Source organism: Hemicordylus capensis, chromosome 4 (assembly GCF_027244095.1).
Source record: "Hemicordylus capensis ecotype Gifberg chromosome 4, rHemCap1.1.pri, whole genome shotgun sequence".
Classification (NCBI taxonomy): domain Eukaryota; kingdom Metazoa; phylum Chordata; class Lepidosauria; order Squamata; family Cordylidae; genus Hemicordylus; species Hemicordylus capensis.
The window spans coordinates 53394012-53410245 of record NC_069660.1 but is presented as its reverse complement, the minus strand read 5'-3'; the positions used below and the strand labels follow the sequence as shown (position 1 = coordinate 53410245).

The window sequence follows — 16234 nt, the reverse complement described above, 5'->3', positions numbered from 1 at the left end:
TCCCTCAGTGCTCTAAAGATGCAGTAGAACCACGTGATTCTGGAGGTGAACATCAAAGCATTTTAATACTACTAAAATCTGCAGATTACCAGATTGTGGGGAAATGTTAAGCGTGCATAATTTGCATGTTATGATATTCAGTGGGAGGTAGGCTGTACTCTAGCTGTTTTTGCCAGCCACTAAAGCTTTTCTTCTAAATTGTGTGGGCAAGGTGGGAAACCATGAACGGCAAGACCATAGAACAAAGAGGGGATGGTTTCCACCCAATGTTACAAACACTCAAATATAGAAATTGTTGTATTGCTATCACGTTACACAGTCTCTTTAACAGCCATCTCTCTATACAAAAGGACTAGAAGGTGGCTGATATGCCATTCAAGCTCCCCATTGGTCAGCAAGGATATTGCTAAGCAGATCTTGTCACAGTTGAATCATGGAAGACTAGACTGGCTAGAGCAGTAGTTGGATCCCGTGTGTCTCCATTTTCCCTAACAGATGTGTGTATTTTTCCAACAGGCTCCAGTTCTCTGGGCTGGCAATAAGTGGTCACTTCTGCATACTAAAATCAGATAGACGATCAGTATCTTCTTAAGAGTATCATAAATAAATATTAACTACCTGATACAGCGCAGACCATCTGCACTCCTAATCCTCCCTGTCATTTCCCCCTGTCCCTTCAGCCCCAGTCCATTCTCCTCCCCCGCCCCTCAGCCCTAGTCCGTTCTGCGCTTGGCTTTCCTTCTCCTCCCTGCCCGCCGGCGGTGGTTTCCCTTGCCGGCCAGCATGGCCAGCGCCTTCCCTCCCTGCCATCCACCCACTGCTGCCATTTTCTCCCCATCGCTGTCCCCCAGGCAGCTGCTCGCAAACTCTCATGAGAGCTGCCACACATGGGATTAGCGACGGGTACGTTTAGGATGGCTGGATGGAGATATATATGTATATAAATAGGTAACAGGCATAGAAATGTATAAGGTATAGAACACTTAAGGTTGCTCTAGATACTTTAGATCTCCAAAACCAGGTTTACTTTCTGATGTAACAGTTGAAGATGCTTGCACAATTTTTAAGAAATATTAGCCTATCTGCTGCTGATCTGAGCCTGAAGGCTTTTAAGACATTATAGGTGTCTGCTGTGTTTGGTTTTTAACTTTTGTAGACCAAAGTTCCAGACTAATATATTTTTTCCAGTGTTTCACAGGAGCAACACTTTCTTAGAATAAAAGGATCTTCAAAACCAAATGTGTATGAACACCTTTCGTTCAAGGATACTAACTCCCACTTTATATTTCAACCACTTTAACTCCTTAGATTTTGAAACGTGTATAGCAAGATGTTATCTCCTTTTGAATCTCACCCCCCCCCCCCACCCACACACATATAATACAGATTTGGCTGAGAGGTGCTAAGAGACCACATTTCTTTATATGCTAAACAAATTATTTCATAAGCATTAACTGGGACATGACATTCAGGTCTTTCTCCTTCTTAATGGTGTTTTTTAACATTTATTTGCTGGAAGGATCCTGATATCCGCATCTGCACTGTACATGGAAAAAGAGTACTCCCCTCGGTATTCATGGAAATACTCTTAAGATTAGTTCATTCCCCAGCAAATACATTTTCATTGTTCATGTTAATATGAATTTGTTTAATGGGAAATGATGTTGTATGTGCTGCATAAACATTTGTGGAAATGAGTTCCAGGGTATTGTGCAACTTTATGTATGTTAATCAGCCTTGACTTTGCTTGTATACTACTTAAAATACCAGGAGCTGCCTTAGTCTGACCAATTGGCTCTCATGTTTGGTCCCATCTAGTTTCCAAGGAATTACTGAAGAATGCCATTGGACTGGTGAAAAAAACTTATTATTGTACACCCTGTGTTGCCTTAATAATCTCACCTCTCTGCCTCACTTTCTCATTTGTAAAATGAAAACCATGGTTGTACTCCTGGAATGTCTCTTTAAAAAATTGCAGAACTCATCCTGTGCTTGCCTATAGCATCAACCCTGTTCACACATTGGCATGCAGCTCATGGTAAAGCCATGAACCTCTGATTTTGCTTTTTCAGTCTTGAGTCCATCTTCTCCTTGTGAGCCCTGAATATGCAAACTTGAACATTGCATGTGTAATCCACAATCACTTCAGTCTCTGCAGCCTCGTCAGCATTCATGACACGCTTGAATGTTTTGAGAGAGATCAGGAATGTGTGTTTGTCTGGGCTTTTCAGCAGGTGATATGTGAAGAAAGATGATTTTAAAGTGTTTTGGAATGTTAGACCCTATTCAAGCAAGGATGTCAAAGATGTCTGTTTTGGATTAGCATCTCAGTATGGCTTCTTCCTTATTGTATAATCAAATATGATCGCAGTTGTTGCAGAGTAACTTGAATTCATGACAACTTCATTACTTGTAATACTGAATTTTGTTCATCAATATTGACTGAAACTTTACTTGTAGCCTTCTTAAATATTCAGAATGCCAAGCATGAAACATTGGTTTGAGAAGGAAAAGAGAGTTTGCATACAGTTTATGATTCTCCACACAATCCCCTGGTCATCCTCCTGATAGATTATTTCTAAGTGCACTTCACACATGACACTTAAACTACATAGATAGAGCTTGAGAGGAAAGTGTATTCTTTTGTCACCTTTTTGTAGGAGGTTTGCATGCATATCAAAATATGCACTGTATATTTTGCTGCATGTTGATAATCTGCTGTTGGGTGTTTCGCTCAACAATTAGCAACAAGTTCCCAATACATTTGTGTAAAGACTTTGAACATACAGTAGAAATGTACTTGTGTCTCTTCCCCCACCCAGCCGTGTAGGTAAAACTGCCATGTTTGAAGGTCCCTTTGTAGCTTTATCTTGGCTATGATGAGAAATATTTCATCTTCGTCTCACTGTGACATGGATTCCCCTCCCTGGGCTCTGCAGCTTTGGTTTGTATCCAGAATTGGATGTCATTCCATTATCCCTCATCACGCCAGGCACCTGGTCATTTCTCTAAATAGAGGTCAACCTCTAGAAATTCCTGAGAGGTCGATGTGTCTGGCAAAATGTTTGGGGTGCCCTGAAAATATGCTATCATCAACCACATGTTGAGTACTACCCTAGTGATGAAAGCATAAGAGTGCCAAACTTATTCCCTGGCCGAAATAAAGATCATCCTTGGATGTCAAGTGCCCCCAAATTACGTGGCATTTCTAGGAACTCAGATTAACAATTCTTGTTTGCATTGTGTGCAATTTCTATGAATATATATTCAGTTAAATGAAGCTTGTATCTTATAAGGGAATTGTTAAGTAAAGGGACTCTTTATTCAGATTCTGTGACCATTTTAATCTAAGATACTTTGATCACTTTGCCAAATGTGGAGTGAACACTTTCCAAAATCACATCCATCTGTATAAATTGCCATTGTGTAAGCCTCTGTGTGTGTGCATGCATGTTTCCTTAGTGCATTACAAGATATACATGGTAAAACCAAGTTATTGTGAACAAAATGTCTCACTGTTACTATTACTTTCATGTATTGCAAAGAACAGTGATAGATATGCACATCATGTAAAAGACATCTTGTGCAACCTGCTATTATATCATAATTTCACACATGAAAATAATGGTGTGTGAATCCACCCTAAATTCTCTGGAGTTACACGACTTGCCTTCATGTTTTAAAAGTAATGTGTCCTTTGCCCTGTATTTATTCAAGTGTGTTAAGGGAAAATGCTACAAATGAAGTGCATTCCCTAAACAGGGAAAGCAAAAGAAGCATTGTCCAGGATTGTGGGTCTCTCATAATGTTCTAGATTACAATTGTTCTCTAAATTGTATTCATGCCTAACCCTTCCAGATATATTTGCCTTGACTTAGAAATGTTAACAAATTCAAAGTGTAGCCCAACCTACTCACTTGAGCAAGTGCTGTGTTGTGTACATGAGGACTGAAGAGGTGACTCCATGTCCCAATTTCGAGCTGTAATACTACTGGATTGAATATAGGGAGTATATAGCACCGATATCCTTGCTGGTCTGTCTTACCTGTTCTAAGATGAAAATCATTTTATAAGAATACCAGACTGCTGCATGTCCCCAAATTTCTTTTCAGCAGTGGTAGAGCAGAGATTATCAATCCTAGAATACTTAACATTTGCTTTATTTTCTGTCTCTAAACAGGTTTTGGCAGAGCTGAAGTCAGACAATCAGCGGCTGAAAGATGAAAATGGAGCACTCATCCGTGTCATCAGTAAACTCTCCAAGTAGTACACTGAGCACAAGATGGGCATAAAGAGAGGACTTGTGTGCACAAGCTGCCAAATTTCCACCTGCTTCTGATCTTCCAGTTAAAAGATCTGCTGGAATTTCAGGTGTGGATCAGATGGCCACGCCCTCCACTGCTCTTTGCACCTTGCTGGGCATTCCTGTATTGCACAGTGCTTGTCCCTCCCCACTCTAAACACTGCATACTCCACCACTTTTTTTTTTAGAATGCTGAAGTAACTGTTTCAGAGGGATAAAGAATGAGTTTACTCTGAGCTGCCCAGACTATCTGCTGTAAGTCCCATATCCGTCCACCATAATCCAATGTAAAGAAGCATCTACTGTAATAAGTGATATATAGAAATGACTATATATTGTTGACCCAACATGTCTTAAGATACTGACTCGGAGGAGTAGGGATAGGGAGACAGACTGGGAATTGTCTCTGCAGATGCATCCATCTCCCTTTTAGAATTTGGGAGTCTGCAGTGCTGTGAAAGCCACGACTTATTTCTCTGGGAGTCTATGACAGCGGTTACTTGGCTTGGAGATTCGGGTTCTCCATGTGTCTCAGTAGCTGACTGATTTATTTAATGAAAGATTTTTTAACTTAATTTGGGGCTCTGAGTCAATGGTTCCTCCTCCTTCTTGCTTCACTTTTGCAGCCCACCTCATGATGCTTCCTGCTGTTCTCTTCCGTGGTTGCCTTTTCCGGTTCAGTTTTAGTAATAAGATGGTTTTGTAGCTTCTGTATTTTTTGGCTAACACTTTGTCCTCTCAATCTTTCAAAACTTCTATTGAAAGATGACTAACTAGCAGAAATGGCTTATTGAATTCCCAGTTGTATGAACTATCCATGCAAGAGATAGCTGTGCACAAGACACCCTTTTTTATTCGCAAGCGCTGCATTTTTCAATGAAGTGATAACATTGCATGAAAAGCCCTAAAAAGTACCTGGGCAAGTGTATCATATGTTTGTGGTAATTTTCAATAGACACAAAACCAAATGGATATAGGAATGTGTTCATTTTTAAAGCAGGAGAAGGTTAAGGTATGATGAGTAGAGTGCTTATACTTGTGGGAAATGTTGAACCCTCAATCTTGGTGGAAAGTTCTGCCAGAAGTATCAACCTAATGTTTGAAAATATTTGACAGTGATCATTTGGCCTGTTCTGAAACATGAATGAGTGTGCATCTAATGAGGGACAACAGGATCTGCATTGCTCAAACTCTGTGCATATGATAAATGAACAAGTTCACTTTTTATGGATTCTCAGAATGTAACTGCTTTGGACACTGTTCTTATGCATCTTCTGACTTAGGAAACAGGATTTTTTTTTTAACCTACAGAACCTATTCAGAAGATTTCTTGCCAGTGATACTTTGTTTGGTGGGCTTGTTCTTTTTCTCTTCCAAAGCATGGTATTATTCTTATGAAACTATTGATTCGGACTAGCTTTAGACAAATCTCACCATTGGTTAGAAATGAACCTTAAGAGAAGAGCCACTCCTTCATAGGTACAAGTCAGCAGGGTCGACACAGGCATGACTCTCAGCATTGTCCAGTGGGGTAAAGTGTTTGTCATCTATGTTTGATCTGTTATGAATCGCTTGTTGGACAAAGACATGGATGACTTTCATCATCTTTGGCTTCTCCTTATCCAGAGGTTTTTATTCTTCTCACTATTGCCAACTGAATAGAACTGTACGGATCTTTCCTTTAAGAACCAGTTCGGATCACCTCTGAATTGGCCAATTAGGTTTCTTCTGTACAGTGGCCTCAGATTCTAGTATGATGAACAGATTTTTGCACACCAGTTTTGAATGGAAAGAGAACAAAATCTGGCTTTACAGCAAGCCATTACCTTTTTTTAGCCTGGGATGTTTTGTTTTAGAAGAGCACACACTCAGGAATCTGGATAGGAAACTGTTATCTAATGCGATTCCTTGTACCGTACTGATAGTATGCATCATTTTTGCAAATTAACACTTTTGTATGTTGGGGTGTTTGTTTTTGCACTTGTCATATTGCTCTTTTCCTGTTTCAGACCTAAATAGACCAGGGGCTGGTTGCTTGTCTCTGTCCTTTAAGCATACAAGGGATCATCACCTCCTACTGACCCCAGTGGGAGTTGATGTACATTCTGATCTCTCTGCAGGTGAATATCTTCCAGCTCTCAGGCATGCTTGCTAACTCACCAACCTGGCTAACTTTAATTGTGCAAGGAATTTCAGTGGATCTTGTTCAGACTCTGCCCTGAATGGTCACTCAACAGCATAGAAGAAATGGACATCCTGCACTTGTAATCCATTCTGTAAAGATGTCCTGCATTCTGCTGTAGCCACTTCTACCTGAAGCAAAGTAGTTCAAACATAGATCACAGTTTTAATGAATATGAACTTAAGAACAAGACTGTGATAGCTGCCACCACATATAAAAAGCATGAAGGATGGTGCCGTATGAAGGTCAAGACTTTTAAATGTGGGATTTGATATATAGCCGTGAATTCTTTTATAGGTTAGAAATTGCATGAATAAATCCTGTTTAAAAAGCCAAATCACTATAACATGGTGCTATGGAAAATAGCTGAATTAGACAATTCCATTGAGATCAGTTCCAGCCGTATGGGCCTCAAGGCACACGTTCTGATATAATTTTCTTTGTTTAATATTTGCTTTGTATCTCATAGTAAGAGCTCAAGGCTTTTCCGAAACAGTGTTTATCCCAGAACTAAAGTAAACAATGTTTTTAATATAGTTTTTAAACGGATGGAGAAAACTTTCCTGAAGACCTTAGGAGAGCTCTGTCACAAGCAGATTCATGTCTGTTTTTAAGTAAGAAAATCCAGAGAGAACATATTACTACTTCTGGTTGATGATTGCTTCATATTGGTAAGTTTTAGCATTTGGATGGGTTTTATGTAATGCTAGGTATAATTGTGGAGTCTGGTAGAACATTCTCTACCAAAATTGCAAATTATGTGGGAGAAATATTGGAAGTTTAGCTTGAAAAAGTGTGTTAAGAAAATTTAAGCAGTGGGCACCAGAAGGTTTTCATTAAAATAGAAAGACTCCTCCTGCCTTCCTACTTCCTTAACTCCAAAGAGCTTTTACAGCTAAGACATACACCACTAAGATATTCTTGCATGTCTAACACCTGTGCTGAGTTTTTTGTGCAGCTTCTCCTTTAACCTGGGAAACAACTCAGAGTAAGGAAGAAACAGGGTTTCAAGTTTCAATGCTTGCAAATCATGTTTTGGTGGGACAGACTTGTTGGTCAGAGCAAAGTTTCAGATTAAGCTTGAGGCATTAAAAAGGTCTGAGTTGAGGGAAACAAGCGCAGATAAGGAAGGCAACTTGAGAGCTGATGCTTTTTGGTCAATTGGCTTTCTATTAAGAGGGGCTAGGTTGTAGTCTAGAAATCTGGATGGACAGCTGCTAGATGGAAAGAACTCAGAACAGTTAATGAAAAACCATTTCAGACAGAGGATAGGGGTGTAGCCGCAAGAGCAAATGTCTTTTATTTCAGCTGTGTCTAGTGCCAACTGATGTAGTACAGTTTCGTAGCAGCTGCTCACGGTATCCATATTGTTGTACTGTTAACAGGGAGTTCATGGAAGAACTAGGGAACAGACCAGCTGTGTTTCAACCAGTCATGGAGCAGCTTGTCTCCTGTAATGCAGGTTTTAGGAGTATACTGCATTCTATCAAATAAGCTCATTTCAAATTGGTTCAAGTGAGCTTAATTTTTGGAACATGGCTGTATATAAATCTGTTAGCATTGTCATTGATGCAATAGCACTTCCTTCTTACTCTGCTATCGAAGCAACTCAGTCAGTGCAGCTGTTCATTAGCAGTTAATATTTTTATTCCATTGGCATTACCAGACAGCTAGTGGCCAGTAAATCAGTGGATAAATCGTTTGCAGCCCACTGGCTGTGCTTGGAAACATAACGTTTGCTTTTCATTAAGAGAAGATCAGATATGTTCCTGACTGAACTGATGGTATGATCTGAAAGATTTAGGATAAGTTGTGTTGTGTCATTATGGTCCAGTGCTGTCTCTAAAGAAGTCTCAGGCCTGTAAGCTTGATATGTGAAATAGTGAACTTGGTATGTGAGATAGTAATATGTTATTACTTGAGGCTCTCTACTGTTGTCAGATTGTGAGAGACATACTAGACCTGGGATTTAGTTCGGGATGTGTAGAAATCAGAGTTGAAATCAATCCATATGGAAAAGTCTTCTACTGCATCATGCATATACCCCCTTAACCACCAGCATTTGTTCAGAACTGGAAACTTGTTTGTGAGCATAGCCTCAGAACATTTCAGGAGAAATTTTCAAAATCCCCTACGTGAGTTCAAACGCAGGTCCACCTCTACAAATGTATATCTGGTGGTTTGAATGAAAGCTTTCTCACAAGTGAGTCAGATATCAGAATGGCAAACATTTCCCTTCCTTGCTGAGAATGTAGATTCTCCTGTTCACTCACATGAGCTGTACCTTTATTAAGCAGCCCTTCCAGATCTGCTGCATCTGTGATGTAGGCTTGCTCAAAGTTCCTTTTCTCCACACTTTCATCTTAGCTGCCCCAAATGCCTCTTGGCTCACTACCATACTAGCCCATCTGAAACACAGGGCAGTTCCTGAATCTGAAGCCCAGCATTTGTGAATCTACTATTCCCTTCAGAAAGGCCAAGAAGGATGTAAATTAGGAGGCCTCTTTCCAAAAGCAATTTAGCATTAAGTTTGCAAAATCCACAGGACCTTTTTCCTTGAGCAACTTCTGTTTTGGATCACATTTGCCTTCACATTCAAAAGCCTTTTGTGCGATTCTGCTAGGCAGCATGTTTCAAGAAGGGCTTCATGCCAAGAGAACTCCTGAGCAGCTCACAGGTGAAATAAATCACTTTCCAGGGTCAGTTCTTTTCTTCTGTTTCTTTCCCTTGACAGACATTCTCTCTTTTCCTGAGATGAGTTGAACATTGGGTGAATGTGACTTCGCATGTCCTCAGTAAAACAGTAGGGCCAAAGCCATCGCCAGGAGACCTGTTGGGCTTCCTCCCCCCCCCCCCCCACCACCCCAACTCATGCTCTTGAGGATTCAAGCAACACGTCCTCCCTCCCTACAAATCTTAACTCCTGGAAAAGAGAGAGTGGTCGTCTGCTGTTGGCTTGCTAAGTTCCCAAGCAACAAGTATTCTGTACTTACCTGTTTTAAGGAGAGTTTTACAGATCTTTGTAAATACACTACTTGGAGAAAAGACTAGCCTGTAAGTGGTGGGAAAGAATGTATTTTTATGCAACTTTTTTGAGTGGCCTTTCAAACTCTGAGATGAATGATTTTTGTTTTACTGATTGATATATAGTATTCTAAGTATTATATGTTTGAAAGTTTGGGAATAATATTCACATCTATATGATGCTTGTAAACACTACGGTATTTATAAATGAATAAAATAAGTGCTTTAACACCACCTGAGTCATCTTAATAGTGAAGGCATGCTCTGAGGTGCTCTAATTATGAATTTATATTTTGCTTCTTGAGGGAAACTGGCTTCCACTGAGTCTTGGGGCAGTAAAAGTTCTCCCATCACTCCATCTCTAATGTAATAACTATACGCTCACTGGAGATTTCTTTGACCTTGGGTTACATTGTCCTAGTCCGATAGAAACCATGAAACAGCATTTGAAAACAGCAGCGACAGAACTAGATATAAAAAGGGAGAAACCAAGCTTCTGAACTTATGTGCTGTAAAGCAGCTGCTGCTTAAGGGGAGATTGAGGGTTTGCAACCTTAGAAGCCATTCCTGAAGTTCCCTAGAAAGTGGCTTGTCAGTGAAAGAATTGCTTGCAGAAGTGGGAAGGGAATGGACAAAACACAGTGGCAAGGAGTTCCATATACAGTCTTTTGGATTCCACCCTATATTTGAACGTAAATGAGCCTATATCTACAGAATGAACTCTTTCTCTCCTGGCCTCCCCACAAGCACAAATAAATGCCCTGTGCTGAGATGCCATTAGATGTACACAATCTCTAAGGGTAGTCTGACACCAGGGGCGTAACTATTAAAGGGCAAGGGGAGACAGTTGTCTGAGGGCCCACTACCTTGGGGGGCCCCCAGAGGCAAGTCACATGACTGACTCCCCCAGCCACGCACCCGCCCAAATTCAGTTGTATTCATCCTCCGAAATTGATGTGAGTGTTAAGACCTGGAGCTACCACAACTGCATGTCTTTCTCTAGTACCACTAAATGACTTGCATCGTCCACAATTTACAAAATCTTTAAAAAAATAATTTAGGATGATGATCTAGTAGTGTGTGTGTGTGTGTGTGTGTGTGTGTGTGTGTACTATGCTTTTTGTTACCATTTCATGAGCTGAGCTTCAGTGGGGGGGGGGTGTTGCAAAATCTTGTCTCTGGGCCCACTCCAACCTTTCTACGCCCCAGTCTGACACTTGGATTCCTAGCCAATTTCTCCTCCTAGACTAATAAAAGGGAGGGTCACTCCTTCATGTTCTTTATGGTTGCTTTTTCCTTAATTAGTGACTCCTTGCAGGCAAGTCAGCATTTTCTTCAGTAGGAGGTTAAGCTTTGTAAAATATACAGGGATTAAGCTTTTAATGAGAAACACTGAGAGAAAGCTGCCACCAGCAGTGTATGTTTCATATAGGGAGGGAAATGATACCCTTTGGAAAACCTCAAAGGGACTCAGGAAAGAAGACAAACATCTATTTTTGTGCAGGATAAACTACATCTGTTTTTCCCAGAGGGTGTCTTTGTGGAGATTCTGTCTGTTGGGGTAATTACTTATATAGCAGAATATTTCAGGAGCTAACACATTACAGCAGAAGTTAACAGGGTCTCAGGGGCAATAGCTTGTAAATGATAAGCATGGAGATTCATGTAAGGTTAAACTAATCTACTTTATTTAGAAGTCCATGATGACAGGAGAAGACCTATATCCCTGACCAACATGTAGACCTATATCCCTGACCAACATGTAGCCAGAAGGCTACATGTTGGTCAGAGAGAGATCTATAGAAGCATGGTGCTCAGAGAGCTAGAAGCATTCTGGTGGGGAGGGGGAGGAGGAAGTCACTCCCAGGAAGTTCTTGAGTACACTCAATCAATGGAGGGGTCATAGAGGCAGAGATAAGCAGGAAAGAGGAGACCCTAACTATCTCTTTCTACTCCCAATGCCCCTATGGCCATTAAGATTACTGGTACAAAAGGTCAATGCCAGCTGGAGCTGCATCTCCAACAATGTCAAGTGTGTCTGAGGCAGCCTCACAGAACACCCCATGCAACTGTGTTCAATAACTAGTCCATGAGTTTGTTAGGTGGTCCCTGTTGAACATGCCCTGCAGAACACAGCAGTCAGCAGTGCTAAGCTGGGTGTTACTGGAGTGTCAAGAGAGTGCAGGTTAAATGAGAGGATGTTTCTGTGTTTATCTATTAGATACAAGGAAGGGCACAATAAGATCAGAAATAAATTGGGTATCCTGCAGGTGGGGAATTGAGGTGATGGTCTGGTCCTAAAAAAAAAAAAAAAGATAAAATATTGCTGCAATGGGCAAGGGGGTTTGGCATGAGGGAGAAGCTTAAATGGTGGGTGTCCAAAGCTGGCATTTCCTGAATTTGGGGGTGCCTCATCTTAACTGGCACAGCAGGGAAATGCTTGACAAGCAGAAGGTTGCCAGTTCAGATCCCCGCTGGTATGTTTCCCAGACTATGGTAAACACCTCTATCAGGCAGCAGCGATATAGGAAGATGCTGAAAGGCATCATCTCATACTGCATGGGAGGAGGCAATGGTAAACCCCTCCTATATTCTACCAAAGAAAACCACAGGGCTCAGTGGGTGCCAGGAGTTGACATTGACTTGATGGCACTTTACCTTTAACTTTCCATAGGTACCAGCTCTGTATAAGAACCTTGGAAGTACAGCCTGCATTTGCTGCAACTCAGTTTGATTGGGGAATCTGGGGAGAGAGAATGGCATCAGGAATTTCCTCCTGTTGCTGCTGTTGACCAGCAGGAGGAACCCTGCACCTTCTGTTCAACTATATGGTGGTTTACATTCTGCACAGTGAGCTAATGATCCACGGGAGAGGAGGTTCCTGTAAGAAATGCACCATTGGACTTGAGATGGCACTCCCATTAGGAATGGTGGGAGGAGTCCCATCTCAAGTGCCATGGTGCACTCTTAGGCAAGGAGTCTCCTCACCATCAGAAGCAGCACAGGCTGGGTGCTGTGGAAGTTGTGAGTGTGCCTCTTCCTCGGATCAACGACTGACTGTGCAAAATGTGAGCGAGTAGTTTTAGTGAAACTGCTTCTGGGTCTTGGAGGTGGTTCCACCATATGCTGCACGTCTAGCGCCTCTGATGTGAAGTTGTTGTTGTGCAATAAAGGCAAATAATAATGATGTGCATACACAGCCTGCTTTCAGCTGTAAATGCTTAGCACGGTATAAAGAAAACAGGTTTCATTCCAGGCCCTCTCATGCTGTGATTGACTGCAAAGAACAGGGACTGCAAAATAGTTCCTTCTCTATCTGTTGCTGTTTTGTGAGGCATTAACTTGAATCTTAAGTGCTTACCCTTAGGACCTAGAAACCAAACAACTTCTGCTCTTGAGTCCAGGTTTCTGTACAAAATTGGAGATGCCTACAAAGCTTGTCAAGCTCTGACTCAGAAATGGCGTTCAAGGGCTCTTAAAGCTCACCTCAAAAAAGATATTGGCATTACAAGTCCCTGAAGTCTCTGATTAAAATTTGAGCCAGAAAACAACTCCCTGTGTACTCCCTCCCTCCCCTTCTCTTTTAAAGAAGATTTGCCCAGCTGGGACCAGTGGCACTCCAGCAATGGGGAAGGGGACGGGATGTGATTTCCTTCTCCTCTCCAGAATGCATCACAGGATGAATCACCCTGTGATGCACAGGATTTAGCTTTCCCAAGGGCTACTGACCTTGCAGGTTGCCCTCAGGAAAACTACATTTCCCAAAGCCCACTGGAGTCTCTCAACCTGTGATGCACTACAGTTGTGCAGGAGAGGGGAGAGAGGTCTGCCTTTCCCCCTAGACGTGCTAGTGCTGCCCTGCCCAATATTCTTTAAAGCAGGGGACTTGGAGGCTAAGGGTTAACTTGCTGCTTCCATGGTACTTAACACCTCACCTGTACTGCTTCCAAAGGCGAGAAAACTCCTTGCCTACTAAAGAGTGTGACATTGCACTTGAGACGGTGATATGTCCATTCCCAATGGGTCGGCTTGGGAGGAAAGGGAAGCTTGTTTTCTGGGGTGTGGTTTTGGTGTGTGGTGGTAAAGTATTGGAAAATAGTCCAAACCCTTATGAGTTGGCGTAAGCTGCTTATCCATCTCGGTACATAGTGGCCCAGTTCCCAATCCAGCAATGTTTTGAAACCATGGAAACTCACATACACACACCCCTCCCCTGTTGCTGATATGCCAAGGTTTCTCCATTCATTGCAACACAAGCAACAGCTGTTTGTGTGCATGAAAGGACTGAAGTGCCTAGACAGGCCCACTTGTGTAAGAGCTCTGCATGCATCGTTGGACTATACCAGAGCTCTTGATTTAGTGCAACATCACTCTCAAAATGGCAGCAGCTTGATCGGAGAGCTCAAAAACAAGAATCCCCCTAGTCTCCTGGATCTAAGCATGTGCCTATGCTGCAAACAGTTCTCTCTGTTTTGAGTAACAAGTGAGGAATAAAATAGGAAAGGCACAGAAATGGGCATTGAAACATCCTCTTAAACTATAGAACTTGTTTTGCTTATATGTAATTTTAGAAAACCAAAAGCATTTTTTCCAGAATATTCCAGAAATCTGCAGATTTGAAATACATTTGGGATCAAACAGCAGCTTTCTTCTGCTTATTGTGACTGTTTCTATGGCTTTTTCAACATGTTAGAGCCAGTGAGGGGTAGTGGTTAGATTGCCAAACCTCAACTGGGATGACACTTGGGTTCAAACCCTCAGCAACCATGGAGCTTCCTCGATGACCTTGGACCAGCCACAAACTCTCAGCCTAACCTGCCTCATAGGATTGTTAGGATAACAGGGAAGGCGGGAAAGCACCTTGTATGCTGACTTGTGTTTCTTGGAAGAAGGGCAAGATAAAAACGTGCCAGTAAGCAACATTTTCCTTCAAGTCTGGAACTGATCAATTTAGGTAATTAAAAAACCTGTTTTCTTCTTCTTCTGATCCCAGAGCAATGCCAAATTATGTTCACCATCACTCTGTAATGCAGGTGAAGCTGAGATATGGTGGCTCTCTATATCAAGGCTTTCCAGTGACCACCATGGCTGAACAGGAATATGCATCTGGGTCTCCCATTACCAGCCCACTTGGGCTTGAAGTGCAGAGGGGATTGTTCCAGTGCTTTGGAGCCACTTTGGCTTTAGTGAGTGCTGGTTAATGTCTGCATTGACTGACATGGATTGTGTATTTTGTGGCCTTTGTTGAGCATAATTATTAGGTATGTGTGAATTTCAAAATAATTGGAAACAGTCTGCCTGTCCTTTTCATGTTGTTTTTTTTAAAGCAAAAAATGTGCCTAATATATCAGTCCATCCATCATAGCTATTGTGTGCTTGTGTAATTATATGCAAGTATCCATAGCTGTGAGCTAAACTTTGAAGATGTGGTGAAGATGTCCTTTGGCTTTAAGAGGGCAATTTGCAGAACACCAAACTATCGTAATGTTGAATGTGTCTGCATGAAATTAGAGGCTTGACTTTACTCACCAGTAGTGGCTACCTGGGGCTATGATTTAGATTGGGGCTGCAGTGTGGAAGTGGGAGGTCTTTGGCATTTTACCTCCACACTGGTTTCCTGCCAAAAACAAATCCCTAATTGGCTATTTAATTGCTATTAACTAGACTGCTATTGTAGCAAACTGCTATTGTAGCAAATGAATCAGGAAATTAGCTCTGAACCCCAAATAACTTTTATTTCAGAGAGTGTTTTACATGAGTATTTAAAATAATTCATTTAAGAATTACTGAGATAATAGATGTGCATCAACCCTTCAGTGTAAACTAGTGTGTTGCAAGCAGACTATAGCCCAATTCAGATATTATGTTGTCTACGTGTGCAGACATCTGACTGCAGGTACATGTTGTTGTTTGAAAGACAGTACTTGTTTTGATGTTATAAGTGAACCTGGTTACAGGCCCCCTGAAATGCATGGTAAAGACAGAAAGTGTACTGCTGTACCTGGGTTCAATATACTGTGAATAACTCTACCTGTGTACACTGTACACAATTGTACAAGTGTGTGCATATAACTCATGACGGACAGCTTTAGTCATAAGCTGCCTAGCAGTTCTGAGCGATTTGAAGTGGGGCCTTCTCACTTCTCAGCTCTTGCTCTTCATCACTACCCTACACCAGCTCTCAGAAGCTGTTGCCTCTACTGCCTTTAGCTGCAGTAGAATCAGCCTGGATCAACAAGTAGTTCCAAAACAAACAAACAAACAAAACCACTCAGCATGCTGTGTACTGAGGCGCACACTCTCTTTGCTGGGCATCTGCAAGCAAGGAAAGAAGTCAGCTCTCAGTGGGGCGCTTGAAATAGATGGCCTTGGCCTAACCCAGGAGAGATTCGAAGTGGGGCCACTGAAATGGACCCACCTACTGGATCGCTTCTTGGCTAACCAGAGGCAAAAGAGGGCTGGGATCCTTCTCCTATGGAAGTTGTCTAGGGAAAACCATTTCAGTACACAGGCTCCCTTTGCTAACCTTTGGTAGTATCAGAAGCTATACCTACCAGCATCCATTCATTCATCTCCCTCCTCGCCCATGTCATAGTTCCCTGGGCCCCTGAATTCCATTGCCATGTAGCTCCCCTTTGTTTCTTCTGAATTTTAAGATCTAAGAAGCTGGTCTGAAGCAAGGAAGTTCCCTTGGCTAAATTACAAGAGCACACACAACGCCTGGG

General features: G+C 41.8%; 1 protein-coding gene across 8 annotated transcripts in view; it reads left to right on the top strand.

The window, feature by feature from the left end:
• The window catches only part of PPP1R12B (protein phosphatase 1 regulatory subunit 12B), a 161123-nt gene extending 151380 nt beyond the window's left edge, over positions 1-9743 (top strand). For 7 of the 8 annotated variants that reach the window (XM_053247065.1, XM_053247059.1, XM_053247062.1 and 4 more), the window contains one exon: positions 4181-9743. In XM_053247065.1, the coding sequence (XP_053103040.1) occupies positions 4181-4267 (87 nt within the window). In that variant the 3' untranslated portion in view covers positions 4268-9743. Of the gene's footprint in view, positions 1-1818; positions 1854-4180 lie in introns of all 8 variants that reach the window. The other variant, XM_053247061.1, reaches the window with a different exon arrangement.
• The last annotated feature ends 6491 nt before the right edge of the window (positions 9744-16234 follow it).